At 52.9% G+C, this 27,860-nt stretch overlaps 7 protein-coding genes across 7 annotated transcripts; 4 read left to right on the top strand and 3 right to left on the bottom strand.

Annotated features, from left to right (window-relative positions):
• Positions 1-788: 788 nt before the first annotated feature.
• LY79DRAFT_509054 (uncharacterized protein) lies at positions 789-2,469 on the top strand (the record flags this gene model as incomplete). The annotated part of the gene is made up of 3 exons (XM_060554016.1): positions 789-1,799; positions 1,852-1,977; positions 2,032-2,469. The coding sequence occupies 3 exons, from the start codon at positions 789-791 to the stop codon at positions 2,467-2,469; spliced, it is 1,575 nt and encodes a 524-aa protein (XP_060417594.1).
• An 820-nt stretch (positions 2,470-3,289) lies between these two features.
• On the top strand, positions 3,290-3,678 carry LY79DRAFT_509238 (uncharacterized protein; the record flags this gene model as incomplete). Its single annotated transcript, XM_060554035.1, has 2 exons — positions 3,290-3,494; positions 3,551-3,678. The coding sequence occupies 2 exons, from the start codon at positions 3,290-3,292 to the stop codon at positions 3,676-3,678; spliced, it is 333 nt and encodes a 110-aa protein (XP_060417593.1).
• Positions 3,679-7,050: 3,372 nt separating this feature from the next.
• On the top strand, positions 7,051-9,336 carry LY79DRAFT_587963 (GMC oxidoreductase; the record flags this gene model as incomplete). Its single annotated transcript, XM_060560850.1, has 6 exons — positions 7,051-7,162; positions 7,240-7,583; positions 7,696-8,178; positions 8,242-8,315; positions 8,385-8,799; positions 8,938-9,336. 6 exons carry the CDS (start codon positions 7,051-7,053, stop codon positions 9,334-9,336), a joined length of 1,827 nt encoding a protein of 608 aa, XP_060417592.1.
• A 1,377-nt stretch (positions 9,337-10,713) lies between these two features.
• Positions 10,714-12,489, bottom strand: LY79DRAFT_587962 (bZIP transcription factor; the record flags this gene model as incomplete). The annotated part of the gene is made up of 2 exons (XM_060560849.1): positions 10,714-11,540; positions 11,592-12,489. The coding sequence occupies 2 exons, from the start codon at positions 12,487-12,489 to the stop codon at positions 10,714-10,716; spliced, it is 1,725 nt and encodes a 574-aa protein (XP_060417591.1).
• A 6,469-nt stretch (positions 12,490-18,958) lies between these two features.
• On the bottom strand, positions 18,959-20,775 carry LY79DRAFT_509190 (cyclopentanone 1,2-monooxygenase; the record flags this gene model as incomplete). Its single annotated transcript, XM_060554029.1, has 2 exons — positions 18,959-19,338; positions 19,407-20,775. 2 exons carry the CDS (start codon positions 20,773-20,775, stop codon positions 18,959-18,961), a joined length of 1,749 nt encoding a protein of 582 aa, XP_060417590.1.
• Positions 20,776-22,581: 1,806 nt separating this feature from the next.
• Positions 22,582-25,078, bottom strand: LY79DRAFT_52041 (major facilitator superfamily transporter). Its single transcript, XM_060555235.1, has 10 exons — positions 24,941-25,078; positions 24,804-24,863; positions 24,724-24,737; positions 24,634-24,670; positions 24,550-24,575; positions 24,412-24,485; positions 23,985-24,349; positions 23,709-23,901; positions 23,109-23,655; positions 22,582-23,051 (listed from the first exon to the last, which is right to left on the bottom strand). The coding sequence occupies exons 1-10, from the start codon at positions 24,978-24,980 to the stop codon at positions 22,881-22,883; spliced, it is 1,527 nt and encodes a 508-aa protein (XP_060417589.1). The 5' UTR covers positions 24,981-25,078; the 3' UTR covers positions 22,582-22,880.
• Positions 25,079-26,201: 1,123 nt separating this feature from the next.
• Positions 26,202-26,580, top strand: LY79DRAFT_577271 (uncharacterized protein; the record flags this gene model as incomplete). Its single annotated transcript, XM_060559868.1, has 2 exons — positions 26,202-26,343; positions 26,396-26,580. 2 exons carry the CDS (start codon positions 26,202-26,204, stop codon positions 26,578-26,580), a joined length of 327 nt encoding a protein of 108 aa, XP_060417588.1.
• Between the last annotated feature and the right edge of the window lie 1,280 nt (positions 26,581-27,860).

Here is a 27,860-nt window from a genome sequence, read left to right as displayed (position 1 = left end):
ATGGCACTTCATTCTCGCTCCAAGCTTATCCATAAAACGCAATTATCAATTATCCCGCCTCCTAAAACTTTCATGCTATTTTCATGCATCGAGCCAATATCACAGACAGGTTTGACTGCAGTTGTGGGGTTACAGCTTTAGACCAGCTAACAATACTGAAAAGTTGAGATCGCAAGGTCACGTTATGCATTCAATGCTAGTCAGCTAACAACCGAAGTTATGCTATATTTTCTTAAAAAGGCGGAACAACAGTCAATCAAGGAGGATTGGAGTACAGTACAAGGAGGCGTTGTTATAGGCAACAACTGCATTGTTCTCGTTGTCTTTGTCCTTTATTTGTAGGTAACTGCTTTATAAAGCAATTTGAATAACTCGGCATTTGTATGCAGTCTGGAATACTCGTGTTTCGGCTAGAAAGAACGATGTCAGACTGGAAACGAGGAAAGGAAAGGACGAAATTTGGGAAACGGCGAGACTGGGAAGGAGGGACCTCTCCAGTCACTTCTTTCCTTTTCAAATTTCGAAGCCTTCACCTTTCTTGATTTTGTTTTTTCTTTCCATCTTCTGTTTCTGACAAGTCCGTTTGCCTGTCTTCAAGCCTTGCGTTGCTCCTGACTGATAACCCATATCTTCTAGGTTTCACTTCGAGAAAGTTCGGCTCTTCACTTGGCACTTTTCCTTTTTCTTCGACTTCATTATTCTTATTATCCATACTACTTTACTTTGCTTCTTCACCTCAACTACTCATTATTAAATCTCTTAATAAATTGGATCCTCCACTGCCGATGATGGATTCCGACGATGAAGACTCTCTCTTTGGCTCACCGCCAATGTCGCCGACGAGGCAGCCGAATGAAAACACGATTGGTACTTTGAGAGACGAAACTCCTCTTACTCTACCCAGAACAGAGTTATCCTCATCGCCAGTGGCTGATGTGGAGACCTTCGCGAGCTCTTCTCCGACGCATGGCCAGTTGGCTATGCCGGCCTCACTTCAAGACGCCCGTGAGGCTCCTGCACGCGCTTCAGGCTTCGACAACACCTTTACACCCACCGCCATTTATCCACTTGCTGATCAGCGAGCACAAGTAGAAATGGATCAGTCTAGACCGCCAGTGTACAGCTCGCAGATATTGGAGGCCCTCAGGAACACTACGGGCCCCGTTCGTCTCATTCCGACTTTGCCCACGAGTGCTCCATTCACCCCTGCGACTGTAGCGGATACCACATCCGCTTCGCTATTATCCCCAAATCACAGCTTTATCCAGCAAACCGAATATTCTACTCCATTGAACGCTGTTGCAGGAAGCTCACCTCATGACTCTGTTGCCAGCAACGACGCGGTGGCGTCGAACTACGCCGCCGCTCACGGTCTGAAGAAGTGTACCAAGTGCAAAAAAGACAAACCGCTATCAGATTACGAGTACATGAGTCCCATGGGACATCAAGTGCCTCGTTCTCAATGCGCCGACTGTCGAGAGAAGAGACGCGTCTCAGCTGCGCATGCCAAGATCAAGAAGGATGGAATTCGAGCCCAGGCTCGACTCCAGGCACAATACACACAGCAGCGACAGCACCAGCGGCAAGCTTCGGGAGGGTCTCATGGCCTGGCTACTCAGACGAATTTCTTGTATCCCCTTGGCCTTAGTGCGACGACGTTGTCACCCGTCCCAGATGGCAACGCCGACACGATCGTCCAGGACCCGTCCATGACAACTTTGTTTAGGCACATGCCCATGTATCTGTCCCCTACGACCTTTCCAGATCTTCAATATGATGGACTCCCAAATCTTCCGGGTGTAAGTATACTCAGTTCCTGGCTTCTCAGCTGTACTTACTGACATCCTTAAGCCCGAAGGATGCCGTTCAGTTGCAACTTTTGGCCCGTCTACTCCCCCCTCATTGATGGTCCCTGCCTTCTCTGGCCTGTCTTTTGATAGCTCTCCTGCTGGTACACAGATGAGTCGAGATCTCGAGGTATAATTTCTGGTTGTTATACTTCATATTGTCACGCTGACTGGTTCCGCTTAGATGCTTGAGTCGGACTTGACACATGCTGCCAATCACACGTCGTCACGATTACCGTCACCCAGCTCCGTCTTACCACTTGATCCGACCGCAGAGTCGATTGCTGTCCAAGAGCAGCCGCAGCAGCTGACAAACAGCTGCCCTCATGGCACCCTCGTCACTGTCCAGATTCTCCCAGTGAGCCTGGCCGAGGCAGATATAGACCTGCTCCTCAACCAAGAGATGGAGAGGTTCCGCTATGGCCGCAATAATTGTCGCTGGCTGAAGAAACAGGACGAGGCAACTGTGAAGAAATGTTGGCGGAGACGGGAGGCGGCGATTGTTCTCGGACTCGTCGAAGTGCCCCCTCCCAACTTGCAGCCCAGGATTGGATTTGTCTACTCCGAAGGCTCGCATGATATTGTGCCAGGCGGTAATGATGATTACGAGGAAGATAATTGAGTTGGAAACTCGGTTTTTTATTCAAGTGAAGGAATATGAGCTGGGCTGTGTTGCACCAAGGACTGCTCAGGCGACCAGGGGAGGCTCATTAGTTAATTGATAGTCGGTGCCACCCATTGCGGTTTTCTGAACAGAGTTCTTTGGTTATCCATGATTGACCGATACGGTAAGCTTATCTCCTAGCTTTGATGCCGCAACAATACCGAATTGCCTCACAATTCCTCATGTCTTCGGGAATTATGATCTGTCAATTGAGGAGCGAAGCTAATGTATTGAAAACAGACAAACACAATCGCGGTCCGTTCTTGCGGCTTAAGAGCTATTATGCAGAGTCAGTTGTTGGATGGTGATGCATATCAAAGACAACGCTCCTATACACCATGGAATATAAGCTGACACCAGCAGTCAATACCTAAAGTTCAGCGAATTGGGCATGGTCATGTTTTTCAGTCAGCGAACAATCAAAAACGCTGGCTTAAGAGCGGCATACATATCTTCAGCCACAGTGCTGGGATTTTCGTGAACCTGGAAGGCGAGGCTGTTCATTGAGAGTTATGCAGACGCTTACGGCAAGCGTCACCAGGAATGATCTCAATTGAGCGATGATTCATTCCAATAGTCCCTCAATATCATTTCTTTGAATGCGTCCTAAGATATTTGTGGTTGGTCTGACTTCATGATGTCACCACTATGCTGTGCGTCAACAACGTCATTTTGAGTACGCCGTGCGCCAAAGATGACGCACGCAGACTTCTCCAATCCTATAAGAGTACAGGCCAGAAGCCTCTGCAAACCGCGTTTCTTCATCGCACAAGACAAAATGAACAGAATCGCCCTTAGACAAACCAGAGCTTTCGTTGCATCAGCATCAAGAGTCAGAACCATGTCGTCCCAAAACCCCATCCACGACGCCGCCAAGGCAGCCGGCCAGAAAAAGGACACTAGTCCCGCGAACCCTAGCGTCATCTCCTCTGAGGGCGCCATCGGCAAGCAGTTCAACCCTGATGGCAACATTGGACAGATTGGTAGGCCCGAAGCCCAAAATAGTTCATATGTTTAACACTCACTAATTCTCAATTAGGCGAGGCTATCGGCGGACCCTTTTCCAAGGATGGAGCGATTGGAAGCCAATTCGATGCTAGCAAGGATGGCATCGCTGGTACCGTAGAAAAGGCGGTGGATGGACCTAGGAACCCGGCAAAGAAATAGACTTGTGTCTTCTGATGGAGCAAAGACTGATCGAGCCACCAAGACCTCCTCATACAGGGGCGTGACGGGACTCATAATATAAACCTGAAAACAATCCTAACGTTGGCTCTTTTGTCGGTGACAGATGTTATGCATGGCACTGTTACTTATTTTCACTATGTTCAAGTTATGATCTCTTCTTATTTATCAATGAATCATATAGCTTGTTATGGATGCTCAAAGAACAGCATCAGGATTATAATCAACAATGCGAACTGTTCATTGAACATTTACGCCATTCCTGGACGTTGAATAGCATGTTAGCCCAAGCCCAGTTACTTATCACTGTAAGTTTCTAGTTCTGAGATGCTTTGTAATTCATGACACTGCTGTTGCTCTCTGTGCTGGTATCAACAGCCTAGTCTGTGTAAAGACCTGTCTTACTTGGCTGGACACTGCCTTTGAACATAATTAAACACTTGGGTCTTTAGAACCTGCAATATTGAAATGGGGTTGTGGCAGTAGCTTCAGTTCTTGTCTTCTCGCATAAACTATAAAATTTAAGATTGATATGCTCCCCCTAGTTATCGAGGATATCAGTTTCTCTTCTGAGGACGTGGGTAAGAAGAATCTGTAAAGTTGCTGAACAGGCTCTAGTACAATCATACTGAAATGATAGGGTGAACCGAAGATTCATTTTTGCAATTAACCTTTGACAACAAAACTTGGTCGTTGTATGGATAGATATACTCTGTTCAGTAAGCTTATGTGTCAGTTCGGTCCAAGCATATATTGGCCCCGTCCTGGGAATAACTGTCAGGTGGTATCCAGTCTGAGCCCTTTGTTCTGGATATGCTGAATTCTGAGTGTCGTATGGCCATGTGACATTGTTGGTCCAATATAAGTGGTATATATTGTGATTTCACACTTCTAGCCTTAGTATCCGGGCCATGAAAGTATACCCTTGCCAGCCCGAAGAATATGTTTCAAGATGCTGCAATCTAATAGAATCGCCAAATGAACTATGTCATGACTTGCAGGATGGCGAATGTGTTGAAAGGACGACCAATAAACTGTTACGCTGTAAAAGCCCGATCCAAGTCAAATCCATGATTGATCCAGTCTGGGCCAACCCAAGTGGCTCATCTAGCAGGGGACGTCAAACACAACTTCACGTAAGCAGAGCTTATGAGAGTTATCTTTCAAGAATACGTATTGAAAGACGAGGCAGACAGGCAGAGTCTCTTTCAACTGCGAAAACCCCTGCTGTAAATGATGATACAGTTCTTGGATTGGCTCTCACTCCTAGGGATGCTGGCTTACCCACGGACCGACTTCCGGCTTAGCATCTTGGCCAGTGGCAGTGGTTTATCAGATGCATCAAGTCGCTTTCACATAAGCTTTAACCAGGTTTTTTCTGGCTTTCGGACAGCCACCGGGCCGCCTCTTCTATGGCAACTGACAATTTAATTACGTTCAGAGGCTGAATTGTCTTCTCATGAGTAGCACTCACATGCTCAACATTCATATTAACTCCATGGTCGTAACCCAAACTCCAAAAACGAGACGGCTAGCAACCCGAAGAGCTCGGAACCCGTCTGTGCCAATCATGAAAAGGCAGGCGAGCGAGGAAGTTTGCCCAATTACCTACAAAAAGTAACAGCACATATCAGGCCTGCATCGAGACATTGTTCTTCCCAGTTTACGCATGGAAGCCCACCTAGGCAGACTTTCAGTGACTCTGCCAAACAGGAGCATGTGAGACAGGTCTTTGCCAAGAGGAATATCGATTTGTATCCAAGGCGGAGTAGTTGCCGATCGGCTAGGCGCGGCCAGCCTGCGAAGCAGCCTGCAGCCCTCCAGCAACTACGCATCCGCATGTTCCGTTCGTGCCATACATCAAGGAGACCACGTAGCCAATCGAGGCTGTGTATGAGAAACCAAGATGCTCGTCCAGCCGAGCACTGTCTTGGTAGTGTACGTGGAATGCGCTACCAGATATGCTGCATACGGGCCAAGGAAAGCAACGGTCGGACAAGGTTCAAACCGCCCCCAGTCTGCCTACCCCGCGGCATCCACATTGGAGGCCATGACTTGGGCGGGATGTTTAGTGTAGATTTCCCACACCGACCCTCTCAGGCAACGATGTAGAGGGGGGAGATCCAGAGAAGAGGGTGCGGAGAAGGGCACGATGTGGACTCGGCGCCGGGAGACGGGATGACATGGGCGCCGCGCTGCACCCATACTGCATAGTACTGGCGTCGGTCAAATCATACCAGAGTGCATAAGCTGTCTCAGCCTTTTCTACCGCCTTGCGCAATGGTTCCCCATGCAATCGGGTAGCCGCTTACTCCCATGTCCATCTGATGCTTCCCTCTCGTCTCTGCCCTCCCCCAAATTCAGTAAAAGCAAGTCTCGCGCCTCGCTTTCTGAGTGACGAGCACCCTACATTCCGCTGGGGTCGCATCTGAAGTAGGGCCGGCCAACCTTACGCCCAGGGATGAAGAGGAGAGGTAGCTGATACTAGTGCCCCCAGGCACCGGCGGCCGGTAACGCTAGCACTGATCCTAGTCGACGGATTGTCTTGTCATACGTCGCTCTCTCCATCCTCCGCGTGCGTCGGGATCCCATGGAGACATGATTCCTAGCTCTTGTTAACACATACCACCCTTGAACGCTGCCCTCTCTCTCGCCCTCTCCCTGATCCTCATGCAGCCCACATAGTGTAGACGCTCCTCAGATTCAAGATTTCGAGCAAAACTGGGTGATCTGCATAGCAAATAAGCCTAACCCCTGCTTCCTGTACTCCCCGCCTAACCCGGTGAGCCACGGAGCTCGCTACCCATCACCTGCCCCCGTCTGACTATCTCTATTACCCCGAGCCAAGCTGCAGCTTCTCCTCCCCCAGAACGCCCCCCGCCCTCGTATTTACTTTGTGTCAGAAACGAACAACAAACAGGAACACCAAAAAAGTTCATTCCTTCCCTTCTGCTCTCGCCAAGCAAGCCTGCGGTACGCCTCGCCTTCGCCCGGTCTGACAGCCAGCGGCGGGCTGACGCACAATGATGCGTGACAGGGAATTGAATGAGCAAGGTCTTCAGATACCGGTATGCCTTGCGATTGGGATGAGCCAAGATGGGCTATGTTAGACTCTAATTCTTTTTCCAAAAGAGACGGGCACTAGTCGTATAGCGACCGAGTATATGAGGTCTTGAATCTCCCTTCGTCCCGGGCGGCCGTGGAGAGAGCTGTGGTCTGTCGTTAGATCCATCTTTCGTCGTTTGGAAAAGTACCGCTCGTAGCTCTCAATTGACCCTGGTTTTGCCTTCTCGTGCAGTGCAGCCTTGTCATATGCTTTTTGTTTGCTTCTCTTGTTCGAGACTGAGGTCCACGATGCAGCTCGCCTTGACGCTCCTGGCGCTCGCCGCCGGCGCTTCGGCCGCGCCGCTCAAGGGCATCGACCGCGCGACCATTCAGACTGAATACGACTTCATCATCGCTGGAGGTGCGTCGAGCGTCGTCTCCCCGTTGTGACCCTACCGGGTGCGGAAATACTGACGCAAAGGTCACCCCCCACCCCAGGCGGCACAGCCGGCCTCGTCCTTGCGAACCGCCTTTCCGAGTCCGGCAAGCAGCGGGTCCTCGTCCTCGAAGCGGGGCCGAACCCCGAGGTCGTCTCGGCCTACAAGCCGCCGGGCGGCAACCAGTTCCTCGGCGGCACCGCCATCGACTGGTCCTTTTACACCACCCCCCAGGAGCACCTCGACAACCGCATCCTCAGCTATCACCGCGGGAGGTGTCTCGGCGGCAGCAGCGTAATCAATGGCTTCTACTACGGCCGCGGCAGCGCCTCCGTGTACGACGACTGGGTCAAGATCGGTAACCCGGGATGGGGGTGGAGCGACGTCTACCCGTTGTTCGTCAAGGTAAATGCCGCTTCTTCATCTTTTTCGATTTGATTCTTTCTTTTTTCTTCCCGCAAACCGACATTGGGCATGTCGTTCTCGAAAAAAGCGATTGACTAAACCCAACTCCCAGGGCACGCACTTCAACCCCCCAGACGACCACAAGGCCAAGGGCTTCGACACCTCCTACAAGACCCACGAGCCCTCGGCCTACGGCGACGGGCCCCTCCAGATCGGGTTCCAGGGATACGTGCCGCCCTCGGGCGTCGGCTTCATCGAGGCCGCCGCCGACGCCCTGCAGATTCCCATCGTCAAGGACTACAACACGGGCAACAGCACGGGCGTCAAGCAGGGCACCGGGCACCTCGACGCCAAATTCATGCGCAGCTCCAGCTACGACAGTTACCTCAAGCAGGCCCTCGGCCGCCAAAACCTCGATGTGCTGTACTCGGCGCCCGTCTGGAAGGTCAACTTCGACACGTCCAGCGGGAAGCCCCGCGCCCAGGGCGTCGCCTTCATGGACCACCCCACTGGCGCCGTCTACGAGGTCAAGGCTAAGAAGGAGGTCATCGTCAGCGCCGGTGCTTTCAACTCACCTCAACTGCTGATGGTTTCTGTAAGTTTTCGCCAGCGCCCCTCAACGTGGATGCACGTCGTTGGTTCTGACGAAAGACACAAGGGAGTCGGCCCCTCCGCCCAGCTCAAGGAGTTCGGCATCGAGCCCGTCCATATCAACGAGAACATCGGCCAGCAGTACGTCGTACTCCCCTCTGCCCTCCTTTCTTTTGTCTCCTGCCCCCCCTGCTGACCAGGGCATTCAAGCCTCAACGACCACTCCGTCTTCAGCATCATGGCGACCTCGACCCCCGAGTTCTCCACCTCGGACATGGCCGCGACCTACGCGGCCCTCCGGGATGCCCAGAACGAGTTCTACACCAACGCGACGGGCCAGTACACGGCGCCCTCGGGTATCACCAACGCCTTCCAGAAGCTCTCAGAGGACGAGCTCAACAAGATCGGCGCGAGCGACATCGTCAAGGCGGGACTCGGGAACCAGTCGCACATCGAATACCTCTTCGAGAGCGTCTTCTACCCCGGCGGCCCCACGCCATATTACACGCCACGCAGCAACGAGACGTACATCTCCCTGACGGCCTCGAGCATGGTGGCGCTGTCCAGAGGCAACGTCACGCTGCGGTCGAGCTCCATGGCCGAGTTTCCCAAGATCAACCCCAACGTAAGTGCTGTCAGCCCTCTGTTCCTCCCCCCCCCCTTTTCTCTTGCTTCTTCCCGTTCGCTTCACTCGGCTTGCTCCGACGAGGTATCACGATCGCGACGGCGGACCACCAAGTAACTAACCAGCCTCTTCCCGCAGTACTACGCCCACCCGGCGGACCGCAAGATCGCCGTCGCCTCCTTCCGGTACCTTCGCAAGATCCTCTCGCACCCGCGCATGGCGCAGTTCACCGTGGGTCCCAACAAGGGCGAGGTCTCCCCCGGCGCGTCCGTGACGGACGACGACGAGGACGCCATCCTCGCCTACGTCCGCGCCAGCACGATCCCCAACTGGCACGCCTCGGGAACGAACCAGATGCGCCCGGAGGCCGACGGCGGCGTCGTCGACCCCCGGCTGCGCGTCTACGGCGTCGACGGCCTGCGCGTCGTCGACTGCAGTATCATCCCCGTCCTGCCCGACGTCAACATCGTCGCGTCCGTCTACATGATCGGGGAGAAGGGCGCCGCGCTGATCCGGGAGGACTGGAACGATTCGTGAACGAGCTGGCGATGTACATGACTGGATTCTTTTCGTCCCATTTTTCTTCTTCTTCCTTTTAGGGTTGGGAGTCGAATCCCGCTATGACATAGAATGGGCGCTCTTCAATACACCGCTCTTCTTTGTTGTGCTGATTGACAACGTTTCAGCCTCATCATTTCCGTTTGGACCGCCATGAGTTTTGTAGTTTATCGGCATCGACTCTTACCTGACCATGAAAATGACTCAGTCATCATCACTAAGCTCTTGGTAGCAACTTACACACAGCAATGATATGAGTCCGGGCATCACACCCATTGCTCGATCCATGCAAACGAATCGAATCGTCGATCCCGCAGCCAGCCCCCGCCCATCCTGCCATCTCAACTCTCCTAACTCTCCGTGTATGAGTTCCTCCTGGGTTGGAGATGCATGTTCCCGAGCGATTTCCACGGTCCTGGGCGGCAAGTGGGTGAACTATGGATGGGGTCACCGAACAGCATGGCGGCCTGAAACATCGACTTCCGCCGTCCCTATGTTCCAGTAGCCAATCAATGGTGGTGGTACAAGGCGACGGCGGATGGAGGCCTCTGGCCGGGGCGGCTTTTTGGACGCCCTGCTGCTGCTAGGCCCCTCTGCCCCCTCCCCCGTGTTTTGCAATGGAACGGTTCACCTGAGGTATCAGCGATGAGACATTGTTTTTACCTCACCTCGTAGATTCGGGATTGTCCCGCTCCCGTTGTGCTAGAGTTTTTCTCGGCCAAGATGCCCAGTGCCTTTTGCGTTAAAACCATCCAACCCATAAGAGATCTATCTTTTCCGAGAGAGGCCCATCCATAGACTGCGCTTGTTTCAAGAACGAGACGGTCGTGAATGGATAGTCAGAATGGGGTGGGCGTTCTGTAAAACCAACGCGACATTTCGTGCATCAGTTTGTTGTATGGACCTGTATTATACCATGGTGAGACAAGTTAGGAGTATCGGGCGGCCATAACGGCACGGCAGGACAATTATGGCGTTCACGCTAGAAACAAGTGAGGGCGGTTTTTGGATTCTTTTTGTGGTGTTCTTTTTGATTGAGTAGCGTGAGCACCCAATCCTATCTAGTACACGATGTTCATGGCTAACCCCCATGATCCCGCATCTTACTCGCCAATGTAAAAATCATCAATCATACCGAACCTGCTGGTCCCTATAGAAATATTTTCATCCGCCACGACACAAAGACAAATAAGAAGAGTGAATAAATGCCTATCCCGGTTTGGGTGTAGTTGATCCCAATGTCAATCCCAACGCCCAAACCCCAGATATCAAGCTAGTATATGCACAGAAATGGTATAGCGAACACAATGCCCGCAATAATGGTGCTAGAGTGAAGGTGGAGTAACGAATGTGAAATTAGAGCACAAGCGACTCTAGTCTTGCAAGAACGGGTTCGAGGCTGGCTGCGATGCGTTGCACCTTAGCCATAGCCACACAGGCGTTTTGCTCCTCTTCTGAGGCATCGATCAGTTCGTAGCGGGCAAGAACCTTCTCGGTCTCGACGCCACCGAAGATGTCGACGTGGGAGAAGACTTCAGTGTCCAATTCCACAGGGCCTTCGGGAGCAGGGACAGGAGAAGAATGGTAGAGAGCGAATTCGGGATCGTTCTCGAACTCATCGTCGAAGACTTCCTCTTCCTCAACGAAGGGCTTAGCCTTGACCTCAGGAGCAAGGACCTTGGGAGCCTCGATGGTGGGGAGCTCGATCTTCTCGTCGTCCGACTCGAACTGCTCACCGACGAAGTTGGAAGACTTGCCAGAGAGAACATTGGTATCGATGGTGACGGGGACATCGGGGGTCTCGAGGACGGCAAAAACCTGGGGCTGGAAGTTGTAGGCATCGTTGTCGATGTTGAGCATGGCGAAGTCCATGTTCTGCTCCGGGAGCATGGCCACGCCAATCTGCTGCTGCTGACCCTGGTTGGCGTAGGGATTGATGTCCTTGGGGATCTGACGCTGCTCGGGTTGTCTCTCGACCTTGACGGGAGCGGCAGGCTGGGGAGGAGCCTGGGGGTTGGTGCTCAGATGGTCGAGGAAGTTGGAGAAGGACGGCGAGGCAAGGAGCATGCGAGTGAGATCTTGCAGGCGCTTGTTCTCATCCTGAAGGGCGCGGTTATGCGCACGGAGGTCACCGTTCTCGGTAACCTTGTTGGCGATCTCGGCCTCGAGCTGAGTGATGTATTCTAGCATTGGTTAGCGGGTGCTTGTGGGAGGTAAACGAGTATTGAACTTGCCCTTTCTGCGGGAACGGAAAGCACGGGCGGACACCTTGTTACGGAGCTGGCGACGTTCCTTGCTGCTGAGCTTCTTGCCCTCCTCGCTGGCAAGAAGTCTCTCATCCTCATCCATATCCTCCTCATCCTTCTTGGTCCGTGGCAGATTCATGAGGGGAGAGGGGCTTTCGCCGTCCTCGCCGGATTTGGCACGCATGGAGTTGAGGAGCTGAGTAATCTTTTGTTCGACGATAGGGTCGGTAGGCTGTTGGCTCTTGGTGCGGGGCTTGTTGCCCACTTGCTGCTGTCGTTGCTGCTGCTGCTGAATGATCTGTTGTTGTTGCCTCTGCTGGGCCTGGGCCTTGGCGAGAGCAGCCTGAGAGTGCATGCCAGGCCAAAGCCTGCCAACGTTGCTTTGCTGCGTCGGAGCGATTGGTGACCCCTGGCCGGCGATGGCAGCAGGGTTGACAGTAGGGTTGGGGAAGAAGTATTGAGAGTCGGGCGGGGAGTCGAACTCCATGTCCATGTCGAGGCCTGCGGAGTTCTGCGAGGGAGAGGTGTTGAAGTCAAAGAGTTCGTTCTCGGGGCTCAAGCCATTGCCAAGATAATCCATTCCGTAGCCGCTGTTGTAGCCACTAATGTGGGGGTTGATCTCGTTCACGGCCAGCGTGCTGGCAAGTGCGCCTGGCACAATGCCGGTCTGCTGCTTGTAAAGGTCGTACTGATGGCTCGGGCCGGTGAGGGGTTGCGATGCCGAAGGCAGAGTCGGGGTGGCAACGGTGCTCACTGACGGGCGAGAGAAGGTGTTCTTTGCGGTAATGGCGGGAGAGAGCGAAGGTGACTGATAGGACATGTTGTCGTACTCGCTGAAGTCGAGAAGGGCGTCGATGTTATCGACGTTCTGGTTCGAGGTTGACATCGCTGCTGAGTGGAAGGGTTCGATCCCTCAGGTATCGATATGTAGGATGGTGGATTCAGGTCCGCGCCAGATCTACGGCGAACTTCTGTTTGCGTTTGGTGAGACCCCGTGAACGACGGGGTTTGGATGTTGACGGGGAGTGTTGGGCGGCAGGAGCGACTCGGTGAATGAGGCTCTTGACGATGTAAGTCTATGCCTGAGGTGGGTTGTTTCGTTTGGTGGTTTGGTTGAAAGGAAGAAAATGAAGTCAGAAATGGTCGAGGTCGGGGGGGAGTCGATGGAGAAAAAGGAGGGAAAAGGAGTAGAAACCGAAACTGGATTTCGGAGGACAGTTCGGGGGGGAGGGGGGGGCCTAGGCGATGGATGTATGGGAAACGTAGCAAAAGGGAGCAGAGCACGGGGATTTCGTTTCTTGAATGATTTGGGTGCCTGGTCCTCGAAAGACCAGGGGTGTGTGTAGTGTAAGAAGGGCGGGCCAAGCGGACTCTTGCCGGACTGAGCAGGGATGATATGGTTGATGTTGTGTGCCCAGGAACGAGAAACGAGGAGCAGAACGGATAAGCAGCCTCCAAACAGTCCAGAGTAAGAAAAGGGGGGTGGAGGGCCGCCGGGAGGGAAAGAGGGAAAAGGGAAAGAGGGACGCGTAAGCCTATGGACAAGCACACCCGATTGGGACTAGTGCGGGGAGGTGAGAGAGACGGGGCCGGGCGTCCTTGGCCGATAATGGCCCGAAGAAGGTGCCCTGCACTGGGAGAGTGGGTGTGTTCCTTCGCTCTTACTCCTTCTCTTACTCACCGTTACAGGTACAGCAGTGGCAGGTGCAACATGGCAATGGCAAGATGGCTACAGCAGGCAACACGCTGGCTGTTAAGAGGCAGGAAGGACTTTTGAAGGGGGGCAGGCACCATCCACAAGCAGCTATGCAAGGTAGGTAGGTACAGTACTACGTAGTCGTCCCCGGACGGATTCGCACGCCGTGAGTTGTGCCCAGTGTACCTTCCTGCAGCTGCACCCGCGATAAGGGTACATGTCCCCATCCTGAGGATGACGACGCCAACTGCTCTTTTGGGTTGTTGAGCTTATTCGCTTCGTCGTCGTCGTCGTCGTCGTCCTCTACTACCCAGGCAAGGGAGGGTCCTTTTCTAGTCTTACGCCGTTGGGCATCTTTTTTGGTTGTTGTTTTGTTTTGTTTCTGGACGCTGTTCGATTTCATGGGCCTCGTCACTCCCACCGTGTGTTTCGATAAGAGATTGAAGAGGACCTGCTTCTCGAGGCGATGGTTTCCAAAAGTTGCTGACGACGATGCCCGCGACACACGCCTTATTGAAGAGTCTTTTCCCCTCTTTCCCCTCCACCTCTTCTCTCCCCTCCTTCGTTTTCGGTCCAACACGTGCAAGCAAAGGTAACAACAACGACATATCCACTGCAAGTCCATCGCTGCCTCTGTTACTATTGTAGGATTCGCCCCCTCTCCAAAAAAGAAACAAAAAAAAATTTCTTGGCCGAGTCTCGTCGAGCTTTGAGGTGGTTGCCGGTATTGATCACGAATCCCGAATCCCATCCTAGGTACCATGTAGACTAGGTACCTACCCTAGGTAGGTACGAGCAAGCGCTGAGCCGGAGCGAACTCGCTACCCGACGGGGTTTTCGCTTGCGAGGACAATTATCTAAGCCACCGTGTAACAGGTACATGTCCCCATAACCCAATGTTGCATGCGAACACAGGTATCGCTGGTTCGGGCGGATGCAAGTCCCCGAGCTTGCTTTCGCTCGCTCTGCTCTGCCCACCATCAACAAATGAGAGCCTTGCTGTCTGGCCTCTGCGCGGAAGAAGGTTGTTTACCCGCGTGCTCAGCCTCCATCATTGAACCCCTAACAGGCTCATGATCGTCAATCTGTCCCTAGCTCCTCAGCTGCTCGAAGAAGGCTTGGAGAATGTTTGATATGCACCGGCTATTCAGCCCCCCGCCCCCCCAGATCCCGTCGCTTCTCACAGCCTGTCACACTGAACCCTCGTTTAGATACGGGACCTATCTCCTTCTTTTTACGGAGTACGAACATGCTCAATGCCCTCTTTCGGCCTCATGGTCTTATCCGGAAGATTTTAGACGCCCTTCTTCAGCTTATCTGGCATCTGGACCACAGCGCTCTTGACTCGCGGCTTCCGGCCTCTGCCCACATCACGATCGCTACGTTTCTGAACAAAACGCTCAGTTCAACTGACCTCTCGCCTCATCAAGGGGTCGCATGTGGCCATGCACAACGCAGAGCCATTCCATGGCCGCTGCTCCAGCCCCGAGCATCTTTTTCGCTTCATTCTGGAAATGCTGCTTGCTACTCATCACGTTGTTTACGCCACTGTGGGGGTGCGCAAGTTGATGGTGATTTCCGTCCCCTGCCCCTACCTCGATAATTCATGCACTGCCACGACGGCCGTTAACAATACTAATCCATTCCTCTGACCGCCGTCCCCGGGCTATGCAGCCGAGCCGACGCCCGTGAGCGATCCCACCATGGAAATAAGGAAAGCCCAAGGAACTCAGATGAGCGACTCAGGCCTTCACTTGTTTATCTGCCGTCCGTCGGCCAGAGTCAAACTGATAACATCAAACAGAGACGCCGGTAGGGCGGGTTTAGACTTTTGCTCTCTGCCGAAGCCTACACCCACCATGGCGATGCGGAATAGAGGCTAAGACAGCATGCTACAGCCTCCCTGCGAATCTGCTCTTAGTCAGGCCGATACCCATTGGAAATTGGACGTGTAGCGCGGCCACCTCTCACCGTAGACTTGGAATGAACAACATGTTCCTCTCCATCTCGCCTATCCTTGGTGACGGTTTGGAACCTGGACCGTGAGCCGTCTACCCACTTTTGCGCTCCATCAGTGCGTGCTAGGCTGAGGGGACATTGGTGCGGCCATGACTTTTGGAGATGTGCTGAGACTCGAAACCGACCCCGGCGCTGTATCGGCATTTTCCAATCGTTGGAGTCGGCTCGCAGCTCCATCCCTCTGAACACAAACCGTCTCGGTCTCTGGCGGGCTAGTACCGGTAGTAGGTAGGGTCATGCTCGTAACTGAGTACCCTTACCGGGCCCGAGCGCCCTCCTACATTCCCGAAAAGACCTCTTCCTTCTCATCCAAGGGGGGAGGGGAGGGGGTGGGCAGGCGGGGTCCGGGTAAGCTTACATAACTGGCTAGCTTGATTCCTCCGCTGCTCCACACCCCTATGCGCCGAGATCAGCATTACGGCAGCCCCAGCAAAGCGATTTGGTGTGCGAACCATGACGTTGTGGTCGTGGTTCAAAAATAGAAACTGCGCGGCCTTGTTTCACATGCGGCAGTCCAGAACGCCAGAACACCTTGCCAGTCCCCCCGTTAGGGAACCATTACCGAGCCACGATACGCCAATATATCGGTAGAGCTTCCGTGAAAGAGTAGGGGGCTTCACTAAACATCAACTATACTGCGTACGGATAGAACGGTCCAACTCTACAGTTCCAGACCATCCTGTGATGGGGAACCCCTGATATCCTGTTGCGCTTGTCATCCAATATCACCCATGGCATCAGTCGTTACAATCCTTCCACTGCTTCTCGAGGGGATGGAGTTGGTTTGATCGCCCACATCGGCTCGTTACCGGGGAGTCCGTGGAGCGCTATGTATGGCAGGCAGATTCGTCCAAGTTGATACTTTTTCATTATGGGTTCCAGAACGCCAGCCTTTTCCGACACTGGAACTCAGTGACTCTAAGCCTAGTGAGAAATGTTATGCCGAGGTGCGACCAGCCAAATCCCGGATAGAAGGTTCAAGACAGAGGAGAGTCTTTCTTCCAACCCCATATTGTCCATATGCTTGCTTGCTATATTTTCATATTCCAAGGATTCCCCCCTTAGCGCCCGGCTCGGCCTGAGACCGGCCACGGAATTGGCCTCCCACATTCCGGCCCGCCGGCCTGCTCCACTTCGTGATATGCTTGGCATAGTATGCCGACAGAGGGTTTCCCAGCAAGATGGTTGCCGTCCGGGCAAGCGTAGCATCAGTGGCTCCCCGGGTTGCGCTCCGTAGGTCCACATTATCGGAGAACTAGGCCTTTTGCGCAAGCGCAACAGGAAGGGCATTGCTGCACGACTCATATTTATTGATTATGACAGTGGAACGGTGCTCACGAGTCACCAGGGTCGCATTGGAGGCCCGGCACCTCGCCGATCGGAGTCGACGAAACGGCAGGCAAGGGCCTGTTCACTTCCCCCGTCGGCACATGATCCCCAGTTGGGGGAACAGTGAACTTCACAACACGAACATCACAGGACACATGATTGATGCTTGGGTTTTCGAGGCCTGATCTTCGGCTTTGGTATGGGGAGCGTGTGCCAGTTAACCTTCTTAGAGGCTTGGTCACAGCGCCGATGCCATCCATTTGGCTGCGTGGCTAGCTTTCTGCCGGTGGGCTTATGTCATCAGCGACATCCGACTCATCCGATGCTCTATAACTCGCAGTCAGCCACTCATTCCTGATAGCCGAGCTCACTTGCCATCTGGCTCCGCAAGCTTCGAATTGATGAATCAAATGATGTTCTAATCCTCGGTAAATGGGTTTTTTTGTTTTTGTTTTTTTGCCACAAACTACAAAACGATTGTGGAGAGCAGGAGGGAGGGAGGGCCACATACGATATAATGATTCCCCTGAACATCAAATCTTCCCAAGACGTCCAAAATCAGGTTTCTTCCCTTGGTTGTATGAAGTGTGGCTGCCGACAAGCCACTGGTGACTCATGACGTCAATTGATCGATTGCACAGCCACTAGCCACCCTGACTGTGGTGGCGCCCAGATCCTTGCCCTCGCATGCGCCACATATGTTTGTGCCACACCTGCCCTCTGCCACTGGCATGCCTGCTCGATATGTCGGAAGTACGTGTAGTGTATGCAGAGACGGCTAGGGGCTTCGCGATACAAGCCCATTCGATCCCCGGACCCTACCGCACCGATTCCCCCGCCATCCGAACATCGCCTACCCTTGCATTTTTTGCATAAGCTTGAGAGTTGCAAAAATGTGCCGGGCGCCGCCTGAGGTCTGTGCCAGATACACAAATGCCCAACCGACCCGAGTCTCGACGCGCCTGAAGCGAGCCGATTAGACTTCCCGAAGCTTAGTCAGGACGTTATGCCTTGGGTGCCTTCCCCCTTCCCAGACATCGCCACTTAGCAACCAGAGAGCTGCGGAGGGATGGCTCTGTAGTGGTCTGAGCTATCCCGCTCCAGCCGAAGATCTCGCAAAAAGGTTCTAGGTCAGCGGGCAGATGCACCCCCCCCCCCCCCCCCCCCCCCGCCCCCGTCTGAACTAGGTAGGTGATGAGGCAAAGGCTGTTCTGTGTGTCAGGGTCGTCGTCGGATTGGGTGAGAGACGATATAGTTTGGGTGCGTCGTTGCGGGCTCTGGCCGGGTGTCAGCGGAGGCGCAATTCAAGGGAGTAAGGGCTGGCGGTATGGATCGTAGTTGAAAGGCTTCTTCTGCCGATCTTCAGCAGCCTCGGACGGAATGAGGTTGATTGTGTTGGCCCCAAAGGTGCGCCCACATGCAGAATGAAGCTTTGGGGAAATATCGCGGCAATTTGAGCGGAAGAGAGAGAGATGCGGAGATGCTTATAGGTAGCCCAGACACGATTCGTCACCCCGCTGTGAGGACAATCCAACGAGGCCCAGGGCATTGAACAGACTTTTGGTGATACATGATTTTTGAACAGACGGAAATAGAATTATAAAAACGTACCAGAGGCCAAGACCTGAGAGGTGGGAATTGTGCCGATGGCCGCCACTGCCTAGCCATTCAATCCATGAAACTACGCGGCCTCACTTTAACCAGACAGTCTCGTCTCTTACTCGGTTGAGTCTTGGCAGCCGGACAACGCGGTCTTATTCATGTCCAGTCCTCGGTCTTATTCGTGTCCAGTCCAACCATCCAAGAAACATCGCGGGGTGGGTAGATGGCGTCTTTGGTTGAGATCGGAACGATGTTTGCGTTGATGGCGCTATCTCATGAATCTCATCTTCCTCATGATCCATCCGCCTTTGGCCAGATCGACCCCACAATGACATTGTCAGGACGAACCGAACGTAACTTTCCCCCGTGGAATCTTCTTCTGACACTACATAGATGCGCGATACAGTTATACAACATCACCAAGCAGTTATCTCTTTGCATGGCCATGAGATCCAGGTAGCATTTCGACTTGTCTCTACAACCATATGATCCCCCCCCCATGATGAACCGCAGCGTCTGTCAAAGAGAGCGTAAAGTAGTTATCCTATCTGCGTCGTTTGGTGAGCCTCACCTGTGGCGTACACAACTAATACTAGCCACATATAGTTATCCCAGCTTTACGACGTTTTCCATAACACGCCATAACGCTATGCATATCTCTATTTGCTACGCAATGCTATCAGAACGCAGCCATGCGGGCATGTTTGCGTTAGGTAGTGATCCCCTCCATCGGACGAACACTCACGGCATCGACAACCTCCCTACCTTCCTCTTCTTTAACGACGTCGAAGTTGTCCCAGTTGCTCGTGCCGTCTCGGCAGGCTTGGAGGTAAAGGGGGATGCCGCCAAGGTAGTTGAGCTGCTCCCTCTTCTTGCCCGGAATGTTGGCGCCCACGTACCACGATGAGTCGCACTTGCTGAAAAGCGTCGGCTCGTGGTTGGCAAGAATGGTTGTCTTCCAGTGTTCCACTGCCGACGGGCGTGGCTCGACGGATCTTACCCGCTCCTTACGGATCTTGGTGAGGAAGTCGCCAATGACTTCGACCTGCTTCTCTATGAACGGAGGCCCATTCGTAAAAGCCGTGGGCGCTGTTTCCGCACTTGGTAAGCCTCCGGTGCAATGTGAATAGAGAGGGTTCTTCATGGTAGTGACATACCTTGTGGCCCGTATACGAAGAAGAGATTCGGACACCCCCGAGTCATGAGGCCGAGATAGGTCCAGACGCCGTCCTTCCACCTCTTTTTCAAGTCGACACCGTCTTTGCCACGTAACCCCATGTTCGTCAACGCGCCAGTCATGCTATCATATCCCGTCGCGAGTACGATGATATCATGCTCCCTCTCCCTCCCGTCCTCAGTCATGATGCCCCGCGGAGTCCACTCGCGGATGCCCGAGCTCTTCACGTTAACCACCTCCACGTTGTCTTGGTCAAGGCACTCGTAGTAGTCTTGCTCCAGGCTGCTCCTCTTGGTCGCGAAAGGGTACGGCGGTTCGTCGGGAACCAGGATGGCCCTTTTTTGCGGGTTCCTGATCCTCCCACGCGTTTTCTTGGCCCAGAATTCATAGGCCAGGCGGTTCGACTCTGCATCGATCAGGAAGTCTGTGTACTGGCTCGCCTGGAAGTTGAAGCCCCCGCGCTGCCATAGCTCTTCCCACAACGCATCCCTCTCCTCAGCCGTGGTCTCTAATGCCGACTTTGGGTTGTACTCAGACGGGATGCCGTAACCACTCTCTCTTGCCGCTTTGAACAGAACTCCATAGAAGGACTTGAAGGTGCGCTGCTCGGCCTCTGTCATTGGACGTTGGTGCATTGGAAGCGCGATGTTGATGTTGCGGACGTACACCGTCAGCTCCACGCCCGGCTGCTTTGCAATCTCCTGCACGCATTGCACGCCCGTCGCCCCGGCCCCGATGATGGCAACCCGCTTGTTACGGAAATCAACACCGGACTCGGGCCAGGCCGCCGAGTGCACCACAGTGCCTTTGAAGGACTCCTTGCCGGCGAAACTGGGCTCGTACCGCTTGTACGAGCTGCCTGTCGCCGAGATCAGGAACCGCGAGGTGATGGCTCGGCCAGTGTCCGTCTTGACGATCCAAATCGCAGTATCGGTGTCAAAATCCGCACCTACGACGGTAGTGTTGTAGCTGACGTCCTTGGAGATGTCGAGGACCTTGTCGATGTGTCGGAAATACCTCTTGAGCTCCTCGTGCCCGGGGAACCGCTCCGTCCACGTCCAGTCCTTCCAGACTTCACGAACGGAGAGTTGATAGTAAGGCGCTTCTGAGTCGACTCGTGCGCCCGGATAGCTGTTCCAGTGCCACACGCCTCCAATGGAAGACCCGGCCTCTACAATGTGCGCCGAGAAGCCCTGCTTGCGCAGGAGGTGAAGCGCATAGCAACCGCCAAAGCCGCCGCCAATGATAGTCACATCATAGTCCATGTTTGTGCTTTGGGCGTCACTGCAAAACCCTTTGCCGTTGAGCCGGCCGTTATCGACGTAGTCGGCATAATCGATGGAGCCCATTGTTGCGCAGCTCAGTCGGACCTTGATATCGATACAGTCTGAGTCAGGGAGAAGTCTAAATGTGAGCAAAAAGGGAAACATGTGACTCGTTAAGGGAGTTTTATCGTTTTTATGTTGTATGACCAGTGGCCAAGAGTATCAGACGACGCGTCTAGGTTGCACGACATGGGAATGGTTCCGACGTGCTACACACGCAGCAGTTCCCCTCCTTTCGACATGCTCCAACTGCAACAAGCTCCTATCGGGAGCGTTTAACCACCGGGTAATTGTTTGTTTTTGGCAATCCGTTGAGAGATCTTTGCTGGCCTGAAATGACGAATGTGCTAGGGATCCCTTGATCGACTGATCCATTATCGTATCGGAACGGTGGGTACCTCGGCTTGCGACCCTTCTCATGTCGGCAGCCTTGTCTACGTTTCAATTTGCAGGCCGAATGGGGAAACACAATCGCGAGAAAGGCCGACGTTGGTGTTTCCAGATCTGTCTCCCCGGTGGACGTTGACACAGATGGAACGTATGCTCGGCTGGGCATCGAAGTCTGGGCAATGGACTCATAACTTCCTTCCACTATGACTCCACAAGATAAGGATTGGGTTACGCAGGAGAGTACGATCAAGGGTCAGAAGCCGTTTTGTAGATATCGACGTATGAATGACGAACTTCTCGTGGAACCCAGGTACTGAATACTGGGCAGAGTTGCCGAGGCGCGAGCGGGGTTGCCAAGGTAGTATTCTGCATGCCATATCCACCCGGCCCTGTCGTCTCTTTTCCTTTTGGTGATAGACGGGACCACTGGCTGGTTTAGCCACGCTGGATGAGGGGCTCTTCTGCGAACACTCAGCGGCCCATCCGCCGACGGTATCATCGATGACGGCGTCGAACGCGGCTCCGCAGTTGGAGTGGATTAGGTGGGGGGGTTGGGCGCTACCAGAGAGTTCTCTGGTCATTTTCGTGGGAGGAAAAAAGATGGAGAGGGAGAGCGAAGGAGGGGAAAAGAAGCGGGGGGGTGGGGTGCGGATGAAAAAAAGTTCATATGTTGATTTTGTATGTGTTCATGGCTGTGTGTGTATATGTGATTAACGTTGTTTGTTGGCTTGCTTACATGGCCACTCTGCTGTCGTTCTCTTGAATACGAGTAGATGTCATCTGTGAAGCAGTTCTGCGTCTAGACGTTGTCCAGGGCGGCGGCCGTTGCAGGAGTATCTAGTGAAGGAGGGGTGGTTGTCTGGTTCCGATCTCTGTTCGCTTAGGAATGAATGTTTGGCGGGCGATAAAAGAAGGGCATGAAGAGGCGGTGGTAGAGTCTGCGGGATGGGGGTAACAAGGAAAGAGAAGGGAAGAAGCAGCCGGGTTGCGGCAGCGTTGGACAGACAGGACTCACTCCCCGCCTTATGCCACCGCTGTTGCGGCCGTCGTTGCTGTCGATCACGCCTGTGAGCTGGCACGTGCGCCCGGAGTTATTCGTTCTGATCGCCACTGCGCCGGACCCGACGCGAAGGCAGGTCATGGAGTGCTTGTCCGACGTCGAGGGGTGGTTGTGGGTGGCGAGTTGGTTCTGCGGGGAGTTGTCTAGGTACTCGGCGTGGTCCGAGGTGGTTGTTGGGGGTCTTTTTCCGTTACTGTATGTTTGCTCCCGTAGTAATGCCTAGTATTACAACACACCGATCTAGCCCCTCGAAAACTCGTAAGTACTAGTAGATTCTTATACCGTTATGTTACAAAAGTGAGGCAAAGCTCCATATTAGGGAAGAAAGGAGATGTATATGTATTATTGGTTTTGCCTGAAGTGTGGCTTGTCCAAGGTAGTGGGCTAACAGACTACCTCTTGTCTGCAGCATGGGTCATGTGACTGCATGTAAATAATCAACCGTTCTTCTTATAGGCTGGTAGACAGGTAAGCCCTTGCTCCTTGTAGTTGTTTCCGCCATACAACGCGTTGTTTTGTTTACAGATTAAAGCAACATATTAGTTGTCTACCCTTGTTTGCAAGTGGGTTTCCTAATTTTTCTGCCTCCGAGGAATGCTGATAGCCATTCGTGCCGTCAACCTCTAACGTCATGAACTTTGGTTTTGTTGAGTCGACAAAGCGAAATTAGTTGCCCATACTACCTGGTTTTAGCATCTTCAATGGGAGTGTTTGTCGACGTGGCTTTGGCTTTCTGGTCATCACTGCCCGAGCCACAATCGTCCGGCGGCGCTTGAGTCTGGCGGGCTTCGGAGGCCTCAAAGTCATCGACCGTCATCGAGCCATACTTGGCAAGCGAATCTTTATCGATCTGGGATTTTTCATGTCAGTCACCCGCCTGTGGCCACACGAGCTGTTATAAACGCACCTTGATGACGAGTCCCATGAATCCGAGGACAACCACAGAGCATACGATCATAGAGATGGCGCCCTTTTTCCAGTACGGTGCCTCATCAGCGGCGAATAAGGCGATACCCCAGAATGTGTACAGCGTCGTAGAACCAATGTTCATGGCGTATATCGTCATACTTCGAACGGCCTCGTCACCGCTACGCTGGAGGATGATGCTTGCCCAACCAAAGACCAGGGGGTTGACCATGTATGAGGAGCCCGAAAGGTAAAACGCAAACATCGTGCCGGCGAACGGCAGTGTTGGAACAAGCAGCATCGCGGCACAGACGATCTGGATGATACAAACCAGGACGACCATTGGAACGCGGGTGCCGGTGGCGTCCATATGCCAGGCGGCAAGAATGTTGGTCACAATACCTACAGCCTGAACGCCCAAGGGATATGTGTTTATTTGAGTCTGGGTAAAGTGCTCGGCGTGGTACTTGAGCCAGAGGATGAAGTTGCCCTGGACTACCCAGGCCTCGAGGGTGGCGCAAACGGGGGACCAGAGCACCAAGACCCAGCTGCGTTTTGATTAGCCGTCCTGCCTAGAAAGAGGGATAGCACAATGAATTACAAGGTAGGCATGAGAGCAAGGCGTTTCAGCAGAGAAAAGGGATTGACCTTGTGCGAGTCTTTCATGACTGGAGGCAACCTCCTGACTGCCAGCGTCTTCTCAGATTCGCTAAGATACCGCGCGCTCGTGTTCTCGGGAATATCGGGGAAATAGAAGTAGCCGAAAATGGCAATGGGAAGAGTTATGATGCCATCTGCGAATCGTTAGTGTTATTTGCTACCAAAACATACCAGAAACCAGTCTCACGCAAGTTGTTAGCTTGCGTTGATTACTTACCAATAATGAAGACCCATTGCCATCCCCCGAGACCAGCTAGGCCACCCATGCCTTTGTAAATGGCCGTCATCATGACACCGGCGAACATGGTGCCAATTTGGCCCGAGGCGGTGAAGATGGCAGTGCGCTTCGAAATTTCTTGGGGCTTGTACCACGATCCCATGATGTAAATGGCTCCCGAGTAGGTGCTGGCCTCCGCCAGGCCGAGCAGGAAGCGGATGACGCAGAGTTGTGTCGTGGTCTTGACGGCCGCGGTGGCCATGGTCAGAAAAGCCCAAAAAAGCACCATGCTTGGCAACCATATTTTCGGGCGGACAAGCTGGAGACCGATGATCATGCCATGGGGGGTCTGACCAATTACCATACTGTAACGTGCGTCAGGAAGGAGATTCGCGAAATATGTGTTGTTGCACAGCCATCATCTTACCCTGCCGTAGTCACCGACAACACTGTGTTGTAATCATGACCCTTCATATGCAAAGCCTCTCGAAGGCCAGCAACCTAACGCAAAGTCTTGTCAGTATTTTCAAATGTCCAGATGAGCGTTCCTGATGGGTTGATTTACATAGGCATTGGCAAAAGCCGCACGATCTGGAGCAGTTTGTCAGCCAGCCCCTCCGGCATGTAGAAGGCTCTACGCAGCACTTACCTAGAAAGTTGAAGAAATAACTAAGACAGCAGTAGGTCTGCAGGAGTCAGTTGGATTGAGCCATGTCGATGCTGCAATTCAATTGCGTACCAAGATGAAGAAATCTGAATAGAACTGTTAGTCGGAAAGGGCAATTGGGGGGGGGGGGCCGAGCACAATTGACGACATACCTATTTTTTGGACAAGCCGCTTCTCTTCTCTTGACTTTGCCTCGTCACCAAGGAAGAAGGCTTAGGAACCCAGCAAAGTAAAGTCAGCCGACATCTCTCCCGCGCCGGGGAAGGGCACCGGGTTCAGTATAACTTACTCTTGACCTTGCTGGCGGTTGAACGGGTTTCGGTAGCCATATCGTCGGATAAGCATCAGCCCTTCTTGGTCGTAAGATAAAGGAAACTTCTCGCGCCGTGATTCTTGTATCGAATCCGTGTTCTGTCAACGAGATGTCCTGTCTCGATGTCCTGCCTCGACGTTCTCGTCGCGGGGTTTTCTTGGACTTTCAGGGTAAAAGTCTTCTCGAATGCCACTTTGTTCCCCACCGAGCCGTTCAAGGGTCGCTGCAACGACGGTACAGAATTAGAACCGTCCGTCCCCTGGGGGCCCGCAGGTCAGTAAATTGGCTCTCGTCTATTTGCATACGAAAAAGATACAGCGTCACAATACGTAGTAAAACCAGGCTCAGAAGTCGCGCACGAAAGAGAACCTTGATGTCCTCTTATCCTAGTCAGTCTACTCGGCGGCGCCGTTTCTTCCGCCTGTACTGTGTGGCTCGGTCCTATCAAGCGGGCCCCACCGGGGGGCTATATGGACCAAACCTGGTTCGTCAAATGAGGTAGGTAATAGCTCGAATTTGAGCGAAAAAGTGGCGGGGAAGAATTGGCGCATCTGATAAACCATACTATGTGAACCGCATGCCCGATAAGTTGACGCTCAGGCGCATGCGCTATCGCTAGTTGTTGTCCTATTTGACGTCCCAACGTATGCATGCGACGAATATTTAGGCGAAGGACACATTAACGTGTGCTTACTTACTTGCCACTGTTGAAGATAGGCCGGGTTTCGAGACTAATGTTGGCCGAGACTAATGCTGGCCGAAATACTCTGTATACATGCGTATATTCAGAATCAATCTGATAATAGACTAAATAAACTCAGTTCGCTGGGCGCGGCCCATAAATACCGCGTTAGACTTTCAGGAACAAAGATCGGCGCTCAAAAGTCAGAAGGATCCTCCCGGTTCGAATTGCAAGTGGACACTTGCGGCTTGGAAGTATCTGCTATTCTATTTATTTATCGACTTGGTTTCCCCAATTGCGGAATGTGAACGATGTTAAGTCGCCTATTAATTCTCCGCAGTCTTTTTTCCTGCAGCTGCAATGGCTTCTTACATCTTCTTCTCCCAAACGTGCCTCACTTTTCCTTCGGAAGCCTCTATAAAATTTCTCAAATGAGTTTCTCGTCCAGTCGGGATATGAGTCTTTGCCAATTTACTGGCCCAGGTAGCGAGCTTAATCAGGCGCGTTGTCACCTCGAAAACCCCACGACTTCTGATATTGTACAATCGGCAGCTTATGGACGTTGGCTTTGTTGCCCCTGGCGTCTTCCAGCTGAGCCTCGATTTCCTTCTCCGACAGCTGCGTATCCGTGATGATCAGTTCATCGCTCAAAGTCAAATGCTTATTCAATTGCTTGGGCTGGGTTACGGCGCCTTACGTACTTTCTCGGAAGTTTCACTCAGCTCAACTACTCAACCAGGTTGTAATAGATGTCATTCTGGGACCAAAGCTCGGCACTTGCAGAAAAATTATGGTTCAGAGTGCGGGGGTCCGCGAAAATGCACGCGACGTATTTGCCAATATCCCTGGAGTCTGTCATACCGGAAAGCACAGTCCTGTCGCCTGCGATTCAGTCTTTGAACAACGAGGACGCAAGTACGTCAATCTTGCCTGAATTGAGTCGTGGCAAACTGATTTGATGCCACCAGCAGAAGTCGATGACAGTGATGATAGACACAAAGTCTGAACATGGTTCAGGACGTCATCTTTATAAACCGAAAATGTCATTCAAGGTTCAGCTGAATATTGGGTATGCTGTCTGGACCTTAGTCGCGGAATCGTAACACCCCCCTGCTCGGCATCACAGATCCAAAAAGACACGGCACGAGCCGCTTCACACCCGTTTCTTAGAGGCATTGGCCAGTGAAATTTGGACCAGCAGCTTGTCCGCGACAACAGCCGATATAACGAATTCGTGACCTGCGAGTTGCTTCGTGGTCTCTTCTGCGGGGCCGCTGGGGTTGGTTGCGGTAATCTTGACGCCTCGCTTTTCCAAAGCCCGGACTTCTAGCTTCTGTAGAGAGCTCGGTCGGATGAGAGCCGTGGACTCCTATCCGGTGGTTTTCAGCGATGATCAAAGACCGTAGAAGCGTCCAAAAGGGCAGCAGCGTTGTGACTCTAATATAGTTCGGAGCTGTCGAGGCGGGCAACCTGTTCATGATGGATGTTCCGGTCGCTCCGGTAGCGTCGAGCATTGCGGCCTTCATGGTTGACCTTGCTGCCGTGCTCCTGGAAGCACAAATCTAGAAATGTCCAGCAACACCGATTCGCCCAAGATATGTTGAATTGTCTTTAAATTAGGTAACACAGTCAAAGTGAGGCTGACCCTCCAATTTATTTATGCTTTCACGCTCTGCAGCCCGTCTGTCCGAAGCATGGGTCCCCTAACCCAATACTGTGCAACCATTCGTCACTGGAGCTGGACCTACAAGGCCGCAAAGCCCGGGAAGCTTGCACACCCGCATCACATTCACAGGGCCCTTCTCCAATCCTCTCGGTTTCGGCATCCGAGCCAAAGCCAAATACCAAGTTTAAAGCTCCCGGGATGTGGACAATGACCGGCTGTCAACAGCAGCTGTTCACATATCAACGAAACATGGTTCTAAATAGCCGGTATAGACACGAGACATCACTGCTGCCTGAAATCTGGTCAGCCCCTTCTAAACTCCTGCCGTATTCAAAGACACCACTAGGCAGTTCTTCAATCATTGATTTCATTCGTTTTAACTACTTCATGACTGCTTAGCTAGCATGAGTTATGTTATCTGTGCGTATAGAAGGTCACTACCGGAGCTTCATCTCCCGGAGGTTTTAAGTAACCTTGGCGGTGTACCGAAGACCTCCACATATGAATTAATCAGTGAGCGAGGTCATGAAAGAGGATGATTGGCGTCA

This window comes from Colletotrichum navitas (assembly GCF_030913465.1).
Source record: "Colletotrichum navitas strain CBS 125086 chromosome Unknown LY79scaffold_11, whole genome shotgun sequence".
Taxonomy (NCBI): Eukaryota; Fungi; Ascomycota; class Sordariomycetes; order Glomerellales; family Glomerellaceae; genus Colletotrichum; species Colletotrichum navitas.
This window is presented reverse-complemented; position numbering and strand designations above follow the sequence as displayed.

Bases quoted from the DNA above. Each gene is read 5' to 3' on its own strand.
- LY79DRAFT_52041 (XM_060555235.1), bottom strand. From the start codon at position 24,980: ATGGCTACCGAAACCCGTTCAACCGCCAGCAAGGTCAAGA. The intron at 24,864-24,940 runs GTAAGTTATACT...TGGGTTCCTAAG, and splicing joins AACCGCCAGCAAGGTCAAGA to CCTTCTTCCTTGGTGACGAG. The intron at 23,656-23,708 runs GTAATTCATTGT...ATCAAAACGCAG, and splicing joins CTTGCTCTCATGCCTACCTT to CTGGGTCTTGGTGCTCTGGT.